At 37.5% G+C, this 14,641-nt stretch overlaps 2 protein-coding genes across 3 annotated transcripts; one reads left to right on the top strand and one right to left on the bottom strand.

Annotated features, from left to right (window-relative positions):
* On the top strand, window positions 477-3,338 carry LOC18793254 (SNF1-related protein kinase regulatory subunit gamma-1-like). Of its 2 annotated transcripts, XM_020556213.1 has the most exons (6): window positions 477-603; window positions 1,032-1,216; window positions 1,302-1,744; window positions 2,002-2,268; window positions 2,357-2,529; window positions 2,891-3,338. In XM_020556213.1, the coding sequence occupies exons 2-6, from the start codon at window positions 1,039-1,041 to the stop codon at window positions 3,168-3,170; spliced, it is 1,341 nt and encodes a 446-aa protein (XP_020411802.1). In that variant the 5' UTR covers window positions 477-603; window positions 1,032-1,038; the 3' UTR covers window positions 3,171-3,338. The 2 variants fall into 2 exon arrangements, with proteins under 2 accessions (XP_020411802.1, XP_007224598.1); XM_007224536.2 differs by lacking the exon at window positions 477-603 and having other exon boundaries at window positions 659-1,216.
* LOC18791003 (pentatricopeptide repeat-containing protein At2g02750) lies at window positions 3,256-5,375 on the bottom strand. The gene has a single exon (XM_007224767.2). It carries the CDS (start codon window positions 5,136-5,138, stop codon window positions 3,279-3,281), a length of 1,860 nt encoding a protein of 619 aa, XP_007224829.1. The 5' UTR covers window positions 5,139-5,375; the 3' UTR covers window positions 3,256-3,278.

The following is a 14,641-nucleotide window of genomic DNA, read 5'->3' on the forward strand; positions in this document are numbered from 1 at the left end:
TTGAAGAATTTTATAGAATGATAGAATTGAGCTTAATTTTGAAACCATTTCAAGTAAGATATTCCAACATTAATAAATCATGTCAAAAATTAAACACTAACTTCTCACTAAATAAGACGGTAATGCATGTAACCTGTTTATTAAATAAGTTAAGTTAGGCCATATTGTTCTTAATTTGTTAATCCACAGATTATACCCCTAACAAAACAAAAAAACCTATTATACGAATTCTATAATTGTAACTACGGAATCTGATCCCTAAATAAATAGAAAAGGCAAAGTTTTCACAAAAGGAAAAACACAGCAAATGTAGAGATTAGTGCAGTTGGTAGCTTCTTGTGTATCTGCATAAGCGATTCACGATTCCTGGGCCAGGCCAGGCCCAACTTAACGATTTAGTAATCAACTCGGTTCCATGACAAGTGGTGAGTTGAAGACCCGACACTTGTCGGGTTCCTCCACATGGCAAAGGCAGGCTTCTTGCATGCAGCAGCAGAAGCCAAGGTAACTGTTTCGGAGAAGAGAAGCATCAAAGTTTCCACAGAACAGCAACCAATACCAGTTTCTGAATCCATTGGAAGAAGCACAACGTATTTGGTGGAGGTATCCAATATAAACCAATCCTTGAGAATTTTATGTTGTTTTGTTTTTGTCTTCGCTGCTAACTACAATGAATTTGGAATATTTTGTTTATATATGCAAACTCATAGGATGCAGTGGAACTCTGCAATGGTTTCTTGATCAAAATTTTATTTATTTAGTTGTTTATTAAGATCTCTTATGTTAATCAGCATAATCTGAGGCCGAATTAACCATAAATGATCAAAATTTAGAAGCTGAAAAACCATTTGGGTGGAACCCTGAAATTTGTTTTCTTGAGCATATTGATCTCACCCCAGAAGGGCGAGCCATAAATCGTACAAATAAAATGAATTATGATTTCTGAAAGGGAATTCTATCGTTCTACGTACATTGATTCTACGACTTCATATGAATGAAGCCATTGAATAGTTTCCAATTTCTGCCTCTAGCGCATATATGGCACAACCACAAGCACAAGAAGAGATCGCGGAAAGATGTAAGATTTCAAGCTACGATGCCTACTTCGAGACCATCCAGTCCAGGAAAAAACTACCTCGTTCGCTGCAAGAGGTTTTAACATCTGCATTTGCAAAAATTCCTGTTTCATCTTTCCCGGGAGTACCTGAAGGCAAAGGTAACAATTCATCGCTGTCTCATTTATGTGGACAATATAGGAATTGAATGAGATAACTAAAACAGTATTACATTATTATCTGCAGTAATTGAGATTGGAGCAGATGCATCTGTCAGTGATGCCGTTAAGATTCTTTCCGAACACAACATTTTGTCGGCTCCTGTGACAAACCCAGAAGCAGAAACAAGTTCAGATTGGAGGGAGAGGTACCTAGGACTCATAGATTACTCTGCCGTTATTCTTTGGGTGTTGGAGAGTGCAGAACTAGCTGCAGTTGCTCTGTCAGCGACTTCAGCAACAGCTGCTGGAGTTGGTGCAGGGGCATTGGGCGCTGTGGGGGCACTAGCACTGGGTGTGACTGGTCCTGCTGCAGTTGCAGGTTTAACAGCTGCTGCAGTTGGGGCTGCTGTAGCTGGTGGTGCAGCTGCAGACAAAGGAATGGGCAAAGATGCTCCCACGGCTGCTGATGAATTGGGCAAAGACTTTTACAAAGTTATACTGCAAGATGAACCCTTCAAGTCAACCACAGTAAGCTTATCTTTACCATGAAGATTCTGTGTAGAGTATTGGTTGTCTTTTGAACACAGAGAGCTATATATGTCAATTATGAATCACTTGGTTCCACTTCTTCAAAAAATAAATTGACGAGCATATTGCTGCATCTATATTGCAGAGTACCCTGTTTGTGATTTGGAAGCAACTACATTAATAGGGACTGTTGCTCTTGTACTCATTTAAGTTATCTGACTGAATGACCGTATGTGATATGTACTTGTGTGTTTCAGGTAAGGTCAATACTAAAATCCTTCCGCTGGGCACCTTTCATTCCAGTAGCAACAGATAGTTCTATGTTGAGCGTTATGCTACTACTTTCAAAATATAGGCTGAGGAACGTACCTGTAATAGAACCAGGCCAACCCAATATTAAGAACTACATTACTCAATCGGGACTTGTTCAGGGTCTTGAGAGATGCAAAGGAAGGGACTGGTTTGACTGCATTGCTGCGAAGCCTATCTCTGATTTCGGACTTCCTTTTATGTCATCTGATGAGGTAAGGTTGCCTGGTCACCGAAACATTCATCTCGCTGGCTAGGGAATTTGGAGTCTGAATATTATTGTTCCTTTGCTTTCTTCGCCAGGTTATTAGCATTGGGTGCAATGATCTAATACTGGAAGCTTTCAAGAAGATGAGAGATAACCAAATAGGTGGTCTTCCAGTAGTAGAGGGGCCCAAGAGAAAGATCGTTGGTAATGTCAGCATGAGAGATATCAGATACTTGTTGCTCAAACCCGATATCTTCTCCAATTTCAGGTATTCGAAGACAAACTTTGAACCATTTACCCCGCCCATCCTTTGCGGAAATTACATTGTGCGCTTGGTCCACACTATGGACTGTAGAGCGCTTTAATCCTCTCAACTTCACAGAACAAACATTCACCATTGGATGCTCTGCCATTTACTTTGATAGTGAGAAAGGATCTAAAATACCTACGAAAGAAATTGAACTCATGTAGTTGTGAATTTGAACTAATCTGCTTACACTGATTTCTGTTATAAATAAAAACCATGGCTTTGATTACTCAACAGAGGCAATCACCTGCTCCTTTTCTATATAGACATCTTGCAAGTCAGTCTTGATGGACTACTTAATCCGTGTGCCTCTTTCTTTCAGGAAGCTCACTGTTAGGGACTTCATGAGCACCATCACAACAACCCACGAAATTGGAAAAGTCATCCAACCAATTACATGCAAGCTGGAGTCGACTCTCGGTAATGTGATTCATAGTCTTGCTTCCAAGTCCGTTCATAGGATCCATGTGGTTGCTGGGGAGGAAGGGGAAGTTGTTGGTGTCATTACACTCAGAGATGTGATCTCTTGCTTTATTTTTGAACCACCAAACCACTTTGATGACTACATGGGGTCTGCAGTGAAGGAGATGTTGAACCAGTGAGCCTTCTGTTTGTGGAAAACTTATATGGAGATGCAGAGACAGTATCAAAATTTTCGTTCGGGACCACAAAACAGTTGACATTGAGTTGTAGTTGTTTGTTTCGTGTATCTACTTTTGATGCATTCTTAATAAACTAAAGCCGGGGAGCTTTCTCAGTGTTTTATCATTCATCAATTCTCTAATCTTTTCTGCATCCTCCCACCTGCCAAGTGCAGCATATATCTTTGACAGGATCACGAAAGGTGTTGGGTTCTCTGGTTCTAATTCTGAAAGTTTTATAGCCATTTCTTTCCCCAGTTGGGAATCTAAATGAGATTCACAAGCACCTAGCAAAGATGCAAGAACTGCTCCAGAAGGCTCTGATAATTCTTGTATCAACTCTCGGGCTTCATCCAACCTGCCAGTTCTACCCAAAAGATCAATCATGCATCCAAAATGAGCTGGATTTGGTTTTAGACCAAAATCTCTGTCCATCATCCTAAAAACTTGCCATCCTTTGTCCACTAAACCAGTGTGACTGCACATAGATAGAAGACTCGTGAAAGTTGCTGCATTAGGTTGTACTTTTGCTTCCAACATCTGGTCGAAGATCCCAAATGCAGATTCATTATCTCCATTCCTTCCATACCCAGATATGATTGCGTTCCAAAATGCAGGATCATTAGGTTTTATCTGAAACCAATCAAAAATTCTTGTTGCCCAAGAAGACTGCCCACATTTCATGTACATGTCAATAAGAGCAGTGGAAATGAACAGATCATTGCTAATAGAGGTTCTAACTGCAAGCCCATGGACCTCTTTTCCACATTGCAGAGCAGATAAATCTGCACACGCTGGTAGAAGACTTGTGATAGATTTTAAACTTGGGACGACACCAGCTGATTGCATTCTCCTAAAATACACAAAAGCTTCAATCGCCTTCCCTAGTTGTGAAAACCCACTGATCATGGAATTCCAAGTAACCGAATCCGGTTTAAATCCTTCAGATTCCAACTGTTCAAATAGCTCAACAGCATTCTCATTCTGCGCATTCAACATCATTCCAGAAATCATGGCGTTCCATGTAAACAAATTCCTGTTTTCATTTAGTTCTTTGAAAGTACCATATGCCAGCTGCCAACAACCACACTTAGAATACATGTCCACAAGTGCTGTTCCAAGCATAGTATCAAGCTCCACTTCAATTTTCATCATCAACCCGTGAACCTGCTTGCCAAATCGGAGATACAAAAGACTAGCACAGGCAGAAAGAACAGACAGCAACGTAACTGAATTGGGATTTTCACCTGTACATGCTCTCATTTTCTTAAAAATATCCAACACCACATGAGGAACCCCATTCTGCAAAAGCCCTGAAATAAAAGCATTACAGCTCACTATATTCTTGATGGGCATTTCTTCAAACACCTTTGCAGCCGAAAACAACCCTCCGCAGTTAGAATACATAGTCAGAACCGAGGTTGCAACATAAACATCACTCTCAACACCCAGCTTTACCGCCAAGCAGTGCATTTCCATGCCATGCTCTACAGTTCCACATGCAGATAACATACTAGCTATTGTAACTGAATTGGGCCTGAACCCTCCAGGCCCTACGTTCTTAAATAACCGCAAAGCCTCTGTACAGTACCCATTATGCAGAAACCCTGAAATCACCGCATTCAACGAAGCCAAGTTCCGTTCAGGCATTTCTTCGAACACCTTCACTGCGTCGCCGATAAGATGAAGTTTCATGTACACATCGGTGAGAGCCGTGGCTGAATAAACATCAGCCGAAAACCCAGTTTTCATAAGATGGGTATGCAGAATTTGGGCATGTGGGGCTGATTGAAGCTTGCCACAAGCTTTGAGAAGAGGAGGGAATGTGAATTTGTGAGGACGCAAAGAAGCAGAGTGGAGCTGAGCGTATAAGCAGAGGGCATCTCTGTATAACCCATCTGCGACAAGTCGAGCTATTTCGCGCTTCATGGGTTGGTTGGTTTTCAAAAATGGCTCGCATCACCAAATGCAAATTCGGTTAATTTCTCTGCTGCCATTTCTTCGTTTTTTTTTTCTTTTCTTTTTCTTTCAGAAATTGGATTTGGAATGGGTTGGGCTATGATCAAGTACAGAAATGTGGTAAACATACAAATGGGCTTTTGAGTTTGGCCCAATCCCCGAGCAAGATTTGTTGGCGCAGCCGACAAGCATAGCATGTGGTGTGGGGATATAGAGAATCAAAGATTGATATCTACTTTCCCGGACACTTTTGTCAATTGGGTATTTTCAGTTTTAAAAAAAGGGTTAAAACAGCCATGATGATAATTGAATGGTTGTATAGCCCTACGAGGATGATTCCAACTTAAATGCAAAAGGTCATACACATCGTTTTGATTAATTTTCACATATGCTAATTAATTGTATCGCTTTAGTTATTATTATTTTTAATAAAATAAATACTTTATTTAAAGATAATAAACAACTGGCATATCAATACATGAGATTTCCAAGAAAGACTGCAACCCAAATATGAAAGTTACGAACAAAAACGTATTTTTATAAGATATTTTTCACAAATAGGTCTATTCTAACATAACATATTATAAAATGAAAATCCTTATAAAGCTTATTTGGAGAGAAAAACACAATTAGCCACTTGTCATATTCTAAAAACTAATTAAAAAATAACAAATAATTAGTTTTGAATTTTTCTAAATAAGTTTTATATAGGTCTTTGATTTTGTGCCAATTGGTTTTCTTTTTTTCTTTTTATTTTATTTTTAGAATTAAGAAAAGATAATATGGGTAGTTATCTTCCATAAAAGTAGGACATATTATTTTATTTTATTTTTAATTTTAATTTTTTTAAATATGAAAAAAGTGAATTTATCATATTATCCTCATTTAATTAACAGTTTCAATTCTTAATATTTGAATTAACCAAGAGTATTTTCTAGTATTTTGAATGTTTCATCATTCCGTATTTTTTGTTTTATATATATATATATATATATTATATTAAAATAAACTTATTTAATAAACGTGTCATGATGTCATGTTTGCGTATTTAATATGAGCCAAAAAAAATATAATTTATTGTATATTCTGCAATGTAGATGTTAGTGCAAGAATCTTTGCTTTGTAGAAAGCCATCCACTATTTTCTTATCGTTTTATGGCAGAAGCATTTCCCTTCCCTCTGCTGTCTCATTTGAAATCGATCACAATTTGACGAGGAATCAATATCAAGCAGATTCCCTAATTTATTAGTTACATATCATACCACATACCATACCAGTCTAGTAATAATTATGAGTCTTGACCTAACAGTTAAGTTGCTTTTAATTAAGTTCCAACTATCAATTATTTTTTGGGTTTAAAAATAATATTTATGCAAGTTAACTAATGATTGAATTTGGATTTGTGATTACCACATTTGACTTTTATAAAGTGACTTGTTGGTCCTATTTGATGGAAATTAAGAAATAATCTGTGCATGTATATATCTAATTTGGATTTGTGATTACCACATTTGACTCTTTTTAGAAATGTCATTATTATGTGGTGGGTGCATCATTTTAGTCCAATTTTTCGTACATTCATTTATTTTGCCAATTCACTTTCGGCACAATTTTCCAAATGTAGTCAATTTCTCAATAATAACGACTTGGAAAATTACTTTTACAGAAAATCTAAGTTCATATTCTTTGAGACTTTTATCATGATTGAATCAATATGATTGTGTAGCTTCGCACAGTTGTAATGAAATTTGGATCACAATTTAGACAAACAATGTTAATGTTGAGAGTATCATGTTGGCATGATTTGTGGATCATTGACTTTTTTACCTTACACAACAAGGATTCCCATTATAATTATATTTGATTTACTTTAATTCATAATTTCCTACTGTAAATAGAAATTTGAATTTATTATTTACTTACTCATTAAAGTTCCGTTGTATTATAAATATGACCTCCGACAAGGAAAAGAATACATAGAAAATTCCCACAAATAAATATTCTCTCATAATTCTCATATTTTAGCATGGTATTAGAGCGGCGATCTTTGAATTGTTGATTCTAGTTTCCAACCCCCGCCGCCGCCGCCATGGGGCCTGATGATTTTTTCAGCCCTCATGGAGGTAGCACCGCTGACTCCTTCTCAACCAACCATAGCCGAGTTGAGTGCCCAACTGGCTCAGCTCCTACAAATGCAGAACTCGACCCCGAATGCGATCCTGGATCAGGATCATATTTTGATGACCTCAAACTCGATCTTGAATCAAGATCTTATTTTGACGACCCCGACCTTGATTACGATGATGATCTCAACCCCGACTATGATGACAACCCCGACCCTGACTTCCACGACGATGACCCCGACTCCAATAACTACCCAGACCCCGACTCAGGCTCAAATCCCGATTCGGATTCCTACTAAAATTGTATCATATGCATCTTTCGCTGCATAAATTATGACTTCCCAACTAACGACCCCGACACATAAACGAGATTGCACATACTGTAGTGATCCGAGACACACTCGTGAGACTTATTTTCAATTGCATGGCTACTTCGAATGATGGGCTACTCTCAAAGGTCGAACACAACCCGATACGACCCCTAATGATACTGGTTATGGATTCTATACTTCGGATAAGAGTGATTCCACGAGTTGGATAATTGATTCCGGTGCAATTACTCATATGACGTTTGATCATGATGATTTTCTGAATACTACCCAACCCTGACGAACTTGTATTGCTAATGGCAATGGAGTTACTTATCTTATGACAGGGGATGTCACTATTGCACTCTCATCATCTCTCTCATTGTCTAATACTTTACTTGTTCCATCTTTATCCAAAAAATTAATATCAGTTAGTCAGCTTATTGAACAATTGAATTGTTGTATACTCATTTACCCGAGTTTTTGTTTGCTTCAGGATATTCACACTAAGGATATTCTTGGTAGTGGTACTAAGAGATGAGGGCAATATTATGTAGATGACTTCAGTCCCGACATGGCTAACAGTGTGACACATCATTTTCATAGCAAATAAAAGCAAATCTGGTTGTGGCACTGTCAATTGGGACATCCGTCTTTTAGTTATATGAAACATCTTATACCAGATTTATTCTCAGGTTTCAAATACTCCGACTTCACATGTGATACTTGTATTTTGGCCAAGAGTCACCTTGTGCCTATCCGTTGAGTATGGACAAGTGTACAACTCTATTTACATTAATCACATGTGATACTTGTATTTTGGCCAAGACTCACACCTCGAATCTTTGGATGTGTGGCTTTCGTTCACCTCCACAAAAATCAATGTAGCAAACTTGATTCATGTGCGCTCCGTTGTGTTTTTGTGGGTTATGCCACTCATCAGAAAGGTTATTGTTGTTATCACCCTCCTACCCAACGTACCTATATCACATTGGATGTGACCTTTCTGGAATCTGAGATGTTTTTCCATGACCCATCATCCAATTCTACGCTTCAGGGGGAGATACAAAGTGAAGAACAGAATTGGAGCAACTTGAAAAACGAAGAAATTCGCCTATGTATAGAAATGATCGATCGCCCCAAGTTTAAAGCATAAGATTACTCTCTGCCGAAAAGCGATAAATTGTCCATTCATAACAATCAATCGCTTTACCCACCTGATCCATGCGAAGATGTTTCTAATCCAAGTCTCATACCTACAGACAATATAAAACAACAAGATGAATACCATCTTTAACTTAACAGTACCAACAGACTAATCTTCTAAGAATATCCTTGAGGTAACTACTCCTACTATATTTGTGAATTTAGAGGATAAATCGATTGGATGCCAATTATATTTCAGGTAGAATCGTGGAAGGCCACTAAATCGTTATTCACCTGATATTAACAAGACATCAAAGTATTCAATTGTGAATCATGTATCCATTGAGAAGCTGTCTGAACCACTCAAGGCCTTTGTGCATCAGTTATCTGCTATTCATATCCCAACCAAGGTTGCTGAAGCATTTAAAGATCCTAAGTGGGTTCAAGCTATAAAAGAAGAGATAAAAGCTCTTAAGAAGAATCAGACTTGGACACTGGAAAATTTACCACGCGAAAAAAAGACTGTCGAATGTAGATGAGTGTTTACCATAAAAGACAACGCTGATGGATCTATCGAGCGATACAAGCAAAGCAAAACTTGTGGCAAAAAGGTACACACAGACTTATGATATAGATTATGAAGAAGCCTTTGCACTAGTTGCAAAATTGAACACAGTTAGAGTCTTACTATCCCTCGCAGCTAATTTGGATTGGCCATTACACTAGCTTGATATAAAGAATGTCTTCCTACATGGAGAACTCACGGAGGATGTGTATATGGACATTCCTCCTGGATATAATAATACTCAGACTGGAATAGTATGTAAATTACGAAAGGCGTTGTATGGACTGAAACAATCACCACATGCATGGTTTGGACGGTTCACCAGGGCAATGAAGAATAATGGATTCAGACAAAGTAACTCAGATAATACTTTGTTCTTGAAACATCAGAAAGGGAAGGTAACAACTTTAATAATCTATGTTGACGACATGATTATTACTGGGAGTTATAAATATGAAATATATCAGCTACAAAACTATTTGGCTATTGAATTTGAAATGAAGAATCTAGGTGAACTTAAATATTTCTTGGGGATTGAGGTGGCCCGATCACAATAAGTGACAGGACCGGACCCAAATTAAACTTTGGAATCCGAATCGAACCCTGTGAGTATCTGACACCTGGCTAATGCCGGGCACAAAGACCAAACTGGCCTTCTAACTAAAAATTTGCTTTTTAAAATAATATTATCTTCTACCGAAAAATTCGGCAGAGTTTCCCCTGTAATTTACTCATTCCCCAAAATTTACACATGTTATCAAACATTTATATAACTCAATCGTTCATCATGCATTCAATTATATCTAAACAAATTAAGCATCATAATATTCTGGTCTTAGGTTGTCATAAATCAAATGAACCAATCTACTAATAAAATTCATCTCAACTTTCAAAACAACACTATTGCGTTGGTAATCTCAAGCATTCTAACTCGTCGCTGCACCTTATAACCATAGGCTGCCTACGTACCCTTACTAAGGGATCAAGTCACACGTAGTTCTTTAATTGCAAAACCACTTTAGTTCTCAAATTTCATCTCAGCTTTCTGTTTCAAGCTTCCTGGCATTTCTCACATGGCAATATATAATTAAACGAAGAAATAAAAGCATTTATATCAAGTAATCATGCTTGGGAAGCCATAACCATCAATTCCTCGTGACACCAATGGTGACACGTCCTGACCTGTAATCCTCGCTGGACTCAGGAGACATTTGGTCAACCTGGTCCGCAATCCTCGCTCCCACGGTCCGCATAACTCTAAGACTCGTAGGGCAAAATATGCTAAAAAACTCAAGATATTTAATACTATATAAAATAATGCAAGATAAAGATAAGTGAACATAATAAAATAAAATAACATAAGTTAAAGATTATAAGTTCCGAACACCCTTGTATCGAACTCACGTAAAGTTCATAAATAAATAAATATATATATATCAATAACTTGATTAGAATCTATAAATATTTCCATCTATCGCTTGTAAAACAAATGTGACGCTTAAGAAAATAATGGTAATCGTATAAAATTCTCAATTTAGTTTAAAAGCATCTCAAAACTTAAATTCTCTCCACCGAAGCATACCCCCATTTCTAATCCGTCAATTCCTTAATATCGTCAATTCCATATATGCCATCAATTCCATATATCCGTCAATTCCAATAATAATCCGTCAATTCCAATGTTAGTTCGTCAATTCCATCATCGTAGGTCTCGGAACCATAAAGTTAACCGAGCCGCATTCCTCGCAGCTCTCAGAGATAACACTTCAATCTGAGCCGCAATCCTCGCAGGTCTTAGAGATAGCACTTCAATATGAGCCGCAATCCTCGCACCATACGGTTCAGGCGTTCCCGAAACTCGTGGGGCATCATCAAAATAACAAACTGTCTCAAGGCGACTGGGGGGTGTACCCTCGTGGTGGGTTTGAAAACCATAACTCGTCATTTATATAAACTTTAAATAGATTGGTTCTCAACTAAACTTAAAATATACATATATATATACTAAACACTTGGCTAGTTTGTTAACTATCTCGATCTCTGCTTAGCATACCATTCCAATATTATATTTATACTCCTACCACACAATTAACCATATGAACATATATAAACAGGTGATAAATAAACAGATAATTAAATACTCATTTCGAAATCACATAAAATCAAGAAATTAGAACTACAACTAAACCAAGTGAACACTCGCACGCGCATGAGCTTTCTAAAGGCTCAAACATATCACATGGAACTCATCCTCGTTATTTAATCCAAAGTCCTAGCCCTGGGCTCCTAGAAGTGCGTGCATTGTATTTGAAGTCATTCTCAAGCCTATGTAAGCATTTTCAATGATTAGAACGGTCTAGCAGTGCCTCGGGACTCAAAAAGCGATAAGTCCCAAAAAGTCAACCAGGGACCTCGTGGGGTCCACAACCTCAAAATTCCGATCCAAGAGTTCCTAGAGGTCTTAACATGCCTAGGACACATGTCCCGAGAGTTTGGTCTCGATCGGAAGGTCGGACTACTCACGATCGAACGATCGGACGATTACTATAAATCTAGCTCTAGGGTTGGCCTTTTTGAAGTATCCGGGACTCCGATTCCTGATCCGTTGAATCCTACACGATTCGAGAATTGTCTAGCTTGACAGATACGAGAATAACTACGATCCAACGGTTCAAATGTATCAAACCTGAAAATCGCACAATATGCGAGATCCGATTGGGGCTCAAACGTTGTCCAAATTGAGATCCACAAATTCCTACGCGCTCATGACAACACGAGAATCATTCTAGGACTGAGAGTGACCTCACTATACAGCCCACGCGCCGCCACAAGCCATGGCAGCGCGTTGGTGGCTTGATCAATTTTCGGCAGTAGGAAATACTCCAAACCGCCAGCCCAAACTCCTATCCTAGGTATAACACCCTACTTGAAACCACTTATGTTCTTGGACCTACCTCGAAAAATGAACAGAAGTGGCTGGAATCTCATCCTGAAATCCGGCAAAATTTTGGGTTACAAATCGAGTTGCCTACACTAGAAATTGATCAAATCTTACCTAACCATCAGCTAGAACACATCGAAAGGATGGAAAAACATACCAAATTTGAAGAAAATGGTGGTCGGAGGTGTTCGAACGAGCTTCACGAAATTTCGTAAAAAACTGTCCAAACCGCCCTGTTTCATGGTGGTTTCCAGCGATTACAACGGCGGATTGAGGCTGAGATGGGCTGGTACTGGAAGAGGGAAGTATGGTGGTTCTAATGGGACTGGTCTTCCTTCGATTGGTAGCCAGAGTTGAGAGATATCACCTTTGGAAGTCAGCTGGTTGAGCTGCCAAACTGCAGAAAATCTGGGTTTAAAAAACACTGAACTTCGAATTATTTACGGTTATACCACTGAACTTCTTTTAATCGTCATTTCTTCATTACAATCCCGATTCGAGTCCACTACGTGTCTACGGACTCGTTTCGATGTACTTTACGTAATTGTCTAATCAAAATTTCTAAATTCCTTCCCGAACTTAAAATGATATTTTTGCCCCTTCTTAATATTAAATAATATTTTAATTTCTCAAAAACCTTAATTAATTAAAATTCTTTTATTTTAATGTTTATTTCAATTTATTCCTCATTTAAATTTATTCATACTTTAATTATTTTAACACTTTTTCAGACCGAGATGTAACAATTTTACCAAAGTCTCCCCGGTGAACAAGTCACCATTTTCTATAATAATTTATTATAGGGGCAAAATTATCTTTTCTTAGAATAAATTAATAACTAAAAATTAATTTAGGATCGGGTTGTTACAATAAGACATATTTCTCTCTTAAAGGAAATATATCTTGGACTTGTTGACAAACATATGAATGCTAGATTGCAAACCTGTAGACACTCCTATTGTTCAGAATCATCATCTTGGAGAATATCTGGATCAAGTTTCAACTAAAAAAGAAAGATACCAAAGGTTAGTAGGAAGATTGATCTACTTGTCTCATACTCGGCCAAACATTGCTTATTCGATGAGTGTCGTCAGTTAATTTATGCATTCTCCGAGTGAAGACCACATGAATGTAATTATTTGGATACTTCGATATTTGAAGTCTGCACCTTGAAAAGGAATTATGTTCTCAAAACTTGGTCATCTGAATATTGATGGTTACACAGATGCAGATTGGGCATAAAGTATAATAGATAGGAAATCTACATCCAGTTACTTTACATTCGTGGGAGATAATTTGATTACATGGAGAAGCAAGAAACAGAATGTGGTCGCCTTATCCAGTGCAAAAGCCGAGTTTAGAGGTATAACTAAAGGAATTTGCGAACTCATTTGGTTAAAGAGGTTGCTTACTGAACTTGGATATAGACCTACATCTGTAATGAATCTCTTTACAAGGCTGCAATAGCTATTGCACATAATCCAGTTCAACATGATCGCACCAAACATGTTGAGGTAGATCGACACTATATCAAACAGAAGCTCGAAGTTAAAGTGATTCAGTTTCCTTTCGTAAAGTCCGAGGATCAATTGACAGATATTTTGACAAATGCAATTTCCAGTAAAGCATTCCACAATTCACTGGACCAGTTGGACATTGGCTACATCTATGCATCAACATGAGGGGGACTGTTGGCGTGACTTATGGACCATCGACTTTCTTACCTTACACACCAAGGATTCCCATTATAATTATATTTGATTTACTTTAATTCCTGATTTCCTACTGTAAATATAAATATGAATTTATTATTTACTTACCCATTAAAGTTCCTATAAATATGACCGCCTATAAGGAGAAGAATACACAGAAAATTTTCACAAACAAATATTCTCTCATAGTTATCATATTTTAGCATCATCGATGTAAGTTTTGCATTAATAATTTAAATATAATCACATTCTTGTTGTAAATGCATGAGTTGGTGGATGACCACCATACCTCTTAATATTCCACCGTTGGATTTTATGTAACCTATGCACTAAGTATTTGTAATTAATACTTGTAACCTATAGGTATATTGTAAATGATGGTATTCAATCTCCTATCTTGTAAGCCTATAAATAGGTGGTTCTACCAAAGATTAAGGAAAGAATAAACATGGTGAAGCTTTATCTTTAGCATATCACTTCTCTCTACATTTTCTCCCTCTAGTTTTATAACACGTTATCAGCACGACATTGCTCTTGGTATGTTTTCTTTCTTTGAATTTTCTTTCTTCTTATATGAGCTAGAGTCATCACATGGTATAGAGTTTCTTTGTACTCACCATCAGACTTCATCGTGTTTGTTTAAAAAAAAATTCTATTCTTATTACACATGAATATAA

This window comes from Prunus persica, chromosome G1, assembly GCF_000346465.2.
Source record: "Prunus persica cultivar Lovell chromosome G1, Prunus_persica_NCBIv2, whole genome shotgun sequence".
In the NCBI taxonomy this organism is placed as follows: Eukaryota; Viridiplantae; Streptophyta; class Magnoliopsida; order Rosales; family Rosaceae; genus Prunus; species Prunus persica.

Excerpts from the sequence above, each read along its gene's own strand:
- LOC18793254 (XM_020556213.1), top strand. The coding sequence starts at position 1,039 with ATGGCACAACCACAAGCACAAGAAGAGATCGCGGAAAGATGTAAGATT. Across the intron at positions 1,745-2,001 it reads AACCCTTCAAGTCAACCACA|GTAAGGTCAATACTAAAATC; the intron begins GTAAGCTTATCT and ends TGTGTGTTTCAG. Across the intron at positions 2,530-2,890 it reads GATATCTTCTCCAATTTCAG|GAAGCTCACTGTTAGGGACT; the intron begins GTATTCGAAGAC and ends TCTTTCTTTCAG.
- LOC18791003 (XM_007224767.2), bottom strand. The coding sequence starts at position 5,138 with ATGAAGCGCGAAATAGCTCGACTTGTCGCAGATGGGTTATACAGAGAT.